At 40.0% G+C, this 8,940-nt stretch overlaps 1 protein-coding gene across 1 annotated transcript; it reads right to left on the bottom strand.

Annotated features, from left to right (window-relative positions):
* Positions 1 to 5,491: 5,491 nt before the first annotated feature.
* Positions 5,492 to 8,637, bottom strand: LOC103696807 (Ribosomal protein L3 family protein). The gene is made up of 2 exons (XM_008778525.6): positions 7,930 to 8,637; positions 5,492 to 6,031 (listed from the first exon to the last, which is right to left on the bottom strand). Exons 1-2 carry the CDS (start codon positions 8,531 to 8,533, stop codon positions 5,742 to 5,744), a joined length of 894 nt encoding a protein of 297 aa, XP_008776747.3. The 5' UTR covers positions 8,534 to 8,637; the 3' UTR covers positions 5,492 to 5,741.
* Between the last annotated feature and the right edge of the window lie 303 nt (positions 8,638 to 8,940).

The following is an 8,940-nucleotide window of genomic DNA, read 5'->3' as shown; positions in this document are numbered from 1 at the left end:
GAAGATAGTCTTTCAAATTTCAATTACAAAGACCAAAGATTTTATACTAAAGTCAAGTCAAAACTAGCTTCAGGTTGGTTCTCATTAGCTTTCACCTATTTGCACTATAGTATCCACAGGTTACTGATGGATGCCAATGTTCTGATGCAACAAGCTTCTCTGCATGCTTTGGTGAATCATGTTTGAAGAGATTCATTTTCTCACTCAAATTATATCTGCTGCCTTTTTTCCATTTGCCTACAGATTGAGCCTCAAATATTATATCTTACATTCCATAATATTTGACGTGCTTTTGTTTTTTTTCCTGAAACCATGGTCATAACTGACGTCGACATGCAGCACTTAATCTGTGCTGAAATTTTAATGCCTAACTTTATCCTTAACCTGGGATCAGTGATATTTATATTATAATCTAGATTATATATTATTGGGATACCAATTTTAAATTTTATTATTAAATTGTCAGTATTAATATCTGTTTTATCAATTTTTCTGTTGAGGGAGAACTGACTAGAACATCATGCTGAAGTAGGTTTCCAAAGTCAATATAGTTTAGGATTTTGAGTTGATTTTTCTATGATTTCGAAACAATCAGTTTTTATGGTATGCCCATCATCATTTTTGTATCAATTTGTCTTCGGTGTAGGTGTGAGATTATATAATTGGCATAACTACAGAAAAAAAGGTTCTCTGTGCAACGGCACATTTTATGCTCAATTAGGAAATTCCAGTCATTATAGACTTCAAGGAAAGAAATCAAATTGTGGAGATCTAATTCAAAGTCATTCATAATTTATAATAAATCCCTTAACTCAACTGTTTGTCAAATCATCATTGGAGAATAGGCAATATTGGTTTTCTTGTTTTGAGAGATGCAAGCTACCAGAATTTCTGTTTTCCTTTTATTGTGGTCTCAATTCTATGCCCAATAATGCTGTTGCTCATTGACCATGATAATTTTTGGGCCTACAGTGATTCTCCATTTCAAGCAATAAGGACATTGAATTCCTTCACTTTCCCCCCTGAAAGTTGGCATAATGACTAAGAACATAATGCTATCTTAGTGCGGAAGGACACTTTTCCATCTTAGTGCATGGTTGAGAGTATGGAGACTGTGTGCATTGACATGTGCTTTGGTAAGGCCATCTCTTAAAAAATTCCCTTCAAAACAAATGTTCAAGTGATGGCTTGGATCTCATGTACCATTATTTCCATTAGAACCCTAACCTGTTTTGCAGCTTTTTGAAGGAAAAAGGACACTTCAACTTTCAAATGAATTAATTCCCACCATTTGCAGTCCATAAACTTCACTAGAATTCCATTTTTCGCATGTAGGTCCAACTCATACCAAAGCCCATTTTCCAACCACATGTTGGAATTTCTCTGGAGCCAAGCTTGCACAGCCTACTTCTTTCTTTATAAACATTGTCCCCCGTTTTATCAGTTGCAAATTTGCTATCACATTACCTTCGTTTTTTCTTTCTTTGCATTTGCTTGCTTAGATTGGCTTCTCTATTGCTTGTACTCATTCTTCTCCCAAAAACGAACTTATTATGAAGTGGTAGTGCATAATATATTTCTATGATTTTTATCGTGCTTCCATCTAAATTCTATGAACGCTCTCGTAAAAATTGCATAGTTGAGGCTTGAGAGAGTCGTTATATAATTCAAAATTTCCAAACTTTTGAAATTTGAACTATTGTCAATTGGTCTGCTGGAATATTTGAAAGTATCCTGGATTGGTTTTTCTCATCAGTATTAATGTTATTATATTCAATCTTTCGCTATTGCCCGTCTATTTTAGTGTTCCCAATTCTAATAGACTAAAACAAGCTGCATGTTCACCATGGGCTTTACTCCATTCTCTTACTTAACACCAACAAGAATTAATACTGTTGGGTGTTCTATTGAAAATTATGAGGTTAAGCACAATAGCCATAGGTGTATGACCCTATCTTTCATCTTCATGTGCTATGTTCTGAACACATTTTTTTCCATTCTCAATATGTAGCATGTAGACCACATTCCTGAACCATTTAACAGGTTTGATAGGAAGAAATAGCTAATAATAGAATACACACTTTTAAACACAGTGGCGGATGGTTGATTCCCGGAGCTGTTGTAAGTTGCTCTTGGCTATATTCTGCTCCATCTGTGACTAGCCTAATGCAATGAGGAATAAGGGCTCTTCGCAACAATTTTAAGAAATTAGAGCATATTTGTCATAGCTGGTTGCGGAAGGTGACTAAGGTTATCCATTATTCTGTGAAAGTTCTGAAGGGCTACAAGTGTCCGGTTCTCATGGAGTATGAAGTTGGACATATTTCTAGAAGGTCATGTTAATGTTCTACATATTTGTTGACCGACCGCTAAATTTAGTGATTGGTTATTCCAGGGTGAGTTGCCTCCTTTCCTTGGTATGTCCCCTTATCATCTTTTATATTTTTTCTGATTAGCTTAGCATCATCTACCAATAAAAATAATATGATTTTATGGAATTGATTCTCTCCTAGACACCAAGTACATTATAGTCGTACCATGCTGGCACTGCTATTACATTGTGCATACTCAATTGTTACCTTTACTGTTTCTTTTAAGTTCTTTTTCTTAGAAAAAAGAAAGAAAGAGAGAAAATCTGACATTCAAATCAATTTAACCAGTTTCTTGCTTATCATGCCGTTTGGCAACATGTTCAACCAAATATTTACTGCTAGACAGTTCATATAGCACGTGTTTGACTGATTTATGAATATATTCTGTTTATGCATTTCGTCCTTTGGCTGAGAATTCCTAGTTTTAATTTTTGTTATGCGCACCTTATAGATTAAAATCTGAACGAAACATAAGGCACCACCTCATCCAAAATTTAGAAATTTATCTATTGGAAAATCAAGAAATCATATTTTCATGCTTTGAGAACATTTCTTGATACACCAGAAGAGGGAGCCAACTCATGTAAGTTCTGCAACCTGGCTGTTGAACGCAATGATTCAAGCACCACCGGCACGAGATATGTTGTTCCATGATGAAATAAAAGAAAGGTCCTTTTACTTGAAAATTTTAGAAATGATTCATTGGATGCCATGCTGACCCAATGCTGGTTCTCAAATCGACCCTAAACAGTATGTGCCAGCTGGCATGGAGCCAAAACCTTGGTTCAACATCCCATCTGTTGTGAGTAGGATCCCTATTTGGAGGGTCCTTCTTGGATGTCTTATCATGGCCTTCCAAGAAATAAATTTCTCAAATATTTTCCATGACATATTCATTAGATGTGCCTACCAATGCCATATGTTGTTTCAGTTTTTTCCCTTCCCAATTTTGCATTGAAAAGCTTGGTTAAGTTTTTTGCTTGTCGAAAAGTTTTAACTTCTTAAGATTGTTATATGTTTGTAGCTGCTAAGTGGCATGATATTATGTTCTCATGATCATGAAAATTATCCTTGTTTGCTCCATGCGCATAATCAACTAAAAGGACAAGATACTGCATATTATTTTTGTGCGGAACATCAATTATCATTCTGAAACTCTACAAGGTATTAAGTGCCACTTCTTTATCTTCTCCTAGGGATATATGTGGGAGATGTCATGGTCATTCACTTCACAAGAGCACCAGGCAAGAGATTGGTACAGGAACTGTCTTAGACCAAATTCTTTTCAGGTCCTGTCCATTTAGTTTGGAAACTGTCTGCGAGAGATGTGGTGATCAGAGCAAGCTGCATGGAGTATTCATGTCCTTGATTGCTTTCTCGCTTAAGGCAATCTCTACCTTTTCCATTGCTCAGTCTAGATCCCCAGCTTTCTGCACTGCCAAAGCTCGAGGTGCGGGCTACTCGCTTGCTGCTTCAGACCCACCTGATGCTGTCCTTCATCGTGCCAAATATCTCCTCGATAATTTGACGCAGCGGCGGATGGGAAGGAGGCCAGCATTGGGGAAGATGGCAGCAACTCCTCCATTTTCTCTCTCTCTCTCTCTCTCTCTCTCCCTCTCTCTCTCCCTCTCTCCCCCCTATGGCAGCTAGCTAGGCTAGGATTTCTTCCTTGGCTGATGGCTAGGTTAGGGACGAGAGAAGATGGTCAATTGGGCGTGGAATTGGCTCAATTGGGTGTGAGTCGTGCTTGAGAGGATTGAGGATGTGATGGGATTGGGCTGGACTCAATTTCGGATTGGGTTTGTGGCATGGTGAACAACTGCAAGGACTTTGCAATATATTGCAAGATAGGTCTGCTCATTGTGAACTCTGTCAGCGTGGGACGAAGTGCAACATCCTTTCCGCTGCTAGCACGGCCATAGCACCATCCCCTGTTCGTTTCTAGTGGGTTGGCGGTGCTAGCTAGGGTCATGTACTGCTTTGGCCGGTATGTATCTGATATTGGAGTTCGCCAGGGTGTTGTTAAGATTACTGTCAAGAGGCTAGTTTCAAAGTCAGGTATGGATGAACCTGAAGCAGAGCCAGTCAGCGGGTGGAAGCACACACTTAAATAGTCATTCTGTCGAACAAATTAAAGGTTAATCTTAAGGGCTTCATTCACTGAGAACTTATGTAATTTTATATAAGAATTCATGTGAAGACAGGAATCAAAATGTTTGCAATGTGTCATAGTGCATTTTGATGCACGTTCTTCACATTGTTGGGGGGAAAAAAAATCATGCATAAACTTGTGGCTGGAATTCTTGATTGCTGATACTCTTTTAAGATTCAAATAGAAAACGGGGTGCTCCCCCACGGATATACTTACCCCAGCTGATGGCTAAAATCACGGACCAAGAAACAGACCTGAGATCATGCAAATAGAAAGCAGGGAGATTTGTGCCAGTAATGTAGGCAAATCATCGGAATCAATCATATTATCAAACACATATGCTGCTAATTTCTGTGTTCATTTGGGCAATTATTCAAAAGTCAAAATCCAGACAACAGTTTTCCCTGACAGGCACGATCTGCAACAGTTAGAAGCATGCACTCCAGACAAGAAAGGATAAAAAGAACTCATTAGCTATCCATCGTTTGCAACTTAAAAACGCGCTGGTGGTCAGTGGAAAGTTCATATTTTATGAAATCGCCATAATAATTCAATATCACAATGATCACACAACCCCAACTTGCCATAAATATATTCACAGAATGAACCAGAAATGCATATTGCCGGAGATAAGTGGCACCTGGGCAGCACAGGCATTTACCATGAGGGCAAAGGGAGCTAGCTTTCATTGAAGAAAGCAGTTGCGTTTTCTTGATGCACCACCAAGGACACAAAGTTGTAAACAATGTCACCTGGATGAACAACTTACCAAACTTCTACACGCACAGACCCAAAAAAGGGTAAAAAAAACAACAAAACACATACAGAACGCCAATGGGCATAATGCAGTACAGATTGAAGTAATGCAACAAAATTCCGTTATTACCAATTAACCACCAACATTTAGCCATTCTTATGAGTCGGTCTATTGCCCAAGAAAAGACTGCAAGTCCTTGAGGCCATTGAGTTTTAAAACAAATGCTAAGAAAAGCTTTATTTCTATGATCGGAACCAACAGATGCACATGTTAAATATAAATCCAAATTATAAGCAAACAATGAGGCCTATGAGCCTGCACATTCCCCTGTTCATATCCATACTTAATGCAACGTAAAGACTAACATAAAAAGAAGCAATCAGAAAAACAACTGAACTAAAAGGTAACAATAACCTTCCAAGAAACAAAAACTTACAACCTACAGATAAGTATACAGATGCTAATTCTTGGGTATGTTTTTGCCAACAATCTTGGCAGGTGTAATACGAAGAAGATTTCCAGGTTTTCCAGGCACAGCTCCGTTTACCATGATGACTCGTAGTTCACTGTCTATCTTGACAATCTTCAACTTTCGGACCTTAGTTTTGGCATTTCCCATCCTTCCAGGCATTTTTTTACCCTTGAACACACGACCAGGAGTGGTTCCAGCACCGATAGAACCCAAGGCTCTGTGACTCTTAGAACCATGAGTCATTGGCCCACGTCGGAAATTGTGCCTTTTGATTCCACCTGCAAGGATTAAGTGATGATATGAGGGAGAGTATTACATATTGCTTGCATCATCAATGAGCACATCCTGCTTGTGATTGAATGGGTTTGTTAAATTTGTTAAACATAAACTCATGCATCTAAAACTTGGTTAAACTGAAAGATCTAATCATAAAAATAACAAGAATAAGAAATTATGCATCTTTGTAATGTAGAGATATGGAATGGAACTTCATGTCACCAGATCAAGATGCCTCTAGAATCAGCTGGACTCTATAAACTACTTAAACATCCTAAGACTGAACTGTTGGTTGTGCACATTATTAAGTAACAAAATCAATGCATATGCAACAACTTACTTAGTAAAACACACAAATCATAGCATTGCGCCTTACCAAAACTTCATAGGATACACAAACATATTCAGAAAGCCTGTCCCTGAGGCTGCAAATGGCCGGGTCACCGATAAACCTAGTACCAATTGCTAAGACCTAAACCAGCTATGAGATTCAACCAGTGTGGTACTAAAGTAGATCCAATTTCTACCTAGTACCTTAATGCAATCCAATCTCAGAAGACAAAAGCATGAAGAGAAGTTAAGGCAAAGAACACGACTTAGTGGAGAGAGGAATAATTTCTGTTTGTTCACAGCTCAAAGCGATAAATGGAATGAGAACTAGAGAGAGTTGGAGCACAGTTTGTGAAAAATGCTCCCCACCATCATTTAGTGATCATCACTTCTGAGAACCCAACTTCATCAACCCCACAAATGAAAAGATGGGTATTGAACCTTTCTAGTTCAGCCTGATGAGAACTCATAAAACCAAATTACTGATATACAATTATACATAATAATCTTCATATTCAGCCAATCCTGCAAAGTTGCCACAGTTTTGATGATAACCTTGTACTGCATCTGAGTTTCATGAAGTCACCAGAAATTTAACCCCATAAATAATGATAGTATAAATATATGGTATTGGACTTACATCAACTTGGAATAATCTTGAACTAAAAATGCCTGGGAATCTTAGATTTATATGCCGACCCGACCTGACCCAGTTTGTACATGATCAGTGGAAACTTAAATTTAAGATCCCAATCTAAATGGGATCAAATCGGGATGAGACCTGCAAAGTTTTGGGTGACATGCGTCCTACTCTGCAATACGTCGAGATGGTAGGTGCCTAAAGAAAGCCTGCAAAACAATTAACTAACTGGAGCCTTCTTTGGTGGTCGGCCCCCTTTTCTTCCAACACTTGAACCTTTATCTAAATTATCCGCTTCTTCCGAAAATAATCTTTGACAATGCCAAACATTGGTCAAGGATATCTTAATGATTTCTCGTATGTGTCGATGCTATCCCTGTTCTTCGTACAATGTTTTGATTGACATTTTCAATTTCCGTTCATCTTGCAGTCAACCATCCAATAAAGCTATAATTTAGAGATTTACTACCTAGTGGCATAAATGATTATTTAAGGCTGAGAGACATCTAACTAGTTCATCCCTCTAAATCCAATCCTATCTAACACATCCTTATTTATTTTGTTCCAACCTTGTGATATGTTCGAGGAATCTCTCACCCTTGGAATCTAATTATGTCCTCCACGAATAACAGATTGGATACTAACGAACAGAGCTGACAATCCATTTCAACTCAATCTTAGAAGGCTGCAACTTCTTTTCTTGGTCATGTGTCTTTCTAAACAAATCTGGATATGCCTGCGCATTTCCTAATCCAAAAGGCTCTTCCAGAGTCAAGAGCACCCAAAAGCTAATAACAATCCTCCATAATCAGAGCATCCGATTAGATTGCTCAATCAACGAAAAATTTTCCAAGAAAGAATTTTTCGGTATGAGTGTATGATGCCAAGCTATCCCTTAGATAGTTTAATTTAACCTGCTGTTTGTTTTACCTTGAAATCCCTTGCCGATGGATTTGCCGGAGACGTCGACGAGGTCGCCCTCCTTGAAGAGGTCCTCGACGACGAGGCGCTGGCCGGGCTCGAAGCTGTCGACGGACTGGAGGCGGAACTCCTGGAGGTGGCGCATGGGGATGGCGCCGGCCTTCTGGAGGTGGCCGAGCTCCGGGCGGGTGAGCTTGCGGTCGCGGACGCGGCGGTAGCCGATCTGGACGGCGTCGTAGCCGTCGGTGGAGGTGGTCTTGACCTGGGTGACGATGTTGCCCTCGCGGAAGCCAACGACCGTGACGGGGACGACGGTGCCGTCGGGCTGGAAGAAGCTCATCATTCCCAGCTTCGTCCCCATGACCCCAACCCCGGCCTCCATGCTCATCCCGGTGACCCTTGATGCCCTTCCGCCGCCACTGCGACCCCGGCCCTCTCTCGGGATTGCGGCCCTCAGCGAGAGGGATGAGTCGAGGAAGGATGGGGAAACGATGGAGAGGTGAGCGAGGGTCGGCCGAGCGAGAAGCGAGACCGAGATGCGGGGAATTTGGATCGGCACGATGGCCGACGGTGCGGCGGCGGCGGCGGAAAATGGGCAGGGCGAGACCGCCATTCTTGTCGGTGCTTATAGAGCTGTGCCCTCGCCTCTATCTATCAATGTTATCCTCCTTCGAGAGCAAGGACCGAGGCAGCGGCTTTCGTTATCCTCTTCCGGTCTCTCTCATTCTCTCTATATTAATATTTATCTTGCAGCTAAAAAATATCATACGGATGCTGAAGATGATCTACAACTACAGAGCATGGTCAAGTGATTGTTGGAATCTATCCTTTTGGGATCCTTTGATGCTTAAATCTGGCAAAATTTTAAGAGAAAATAGATAAAATAAAAGTGAGATAAAAATATGAGAGTATGATATTCAGATTTCTTTTTATATCTGAGGGTCCTATACTTAGATTTATAGAGAAGAATATGCAAATCTATGTAGTTAGGATCGCACGATTCACAGACGAGCAATTGAG

The sequence above is a fragment of the Phoenix dactylifera genome, chromosome 14 (assembly GCF_051530095.1).
Source record: "Phoenix dactylifera cultivar Ajwa chromosome 14, Ajwa_hap1_PhDact_Kaust_v1.1, whole genome shotgun sequence".
NCBI lineage: Eukaryota > Viridiplantae > Streptophyta > Magnoliopsida > Arecales > Arecaceae > Phoenix > Phoenix dactylifera.
This window is presented reverse-complemented; position numbering and strand designations above follow the sequence as displayed.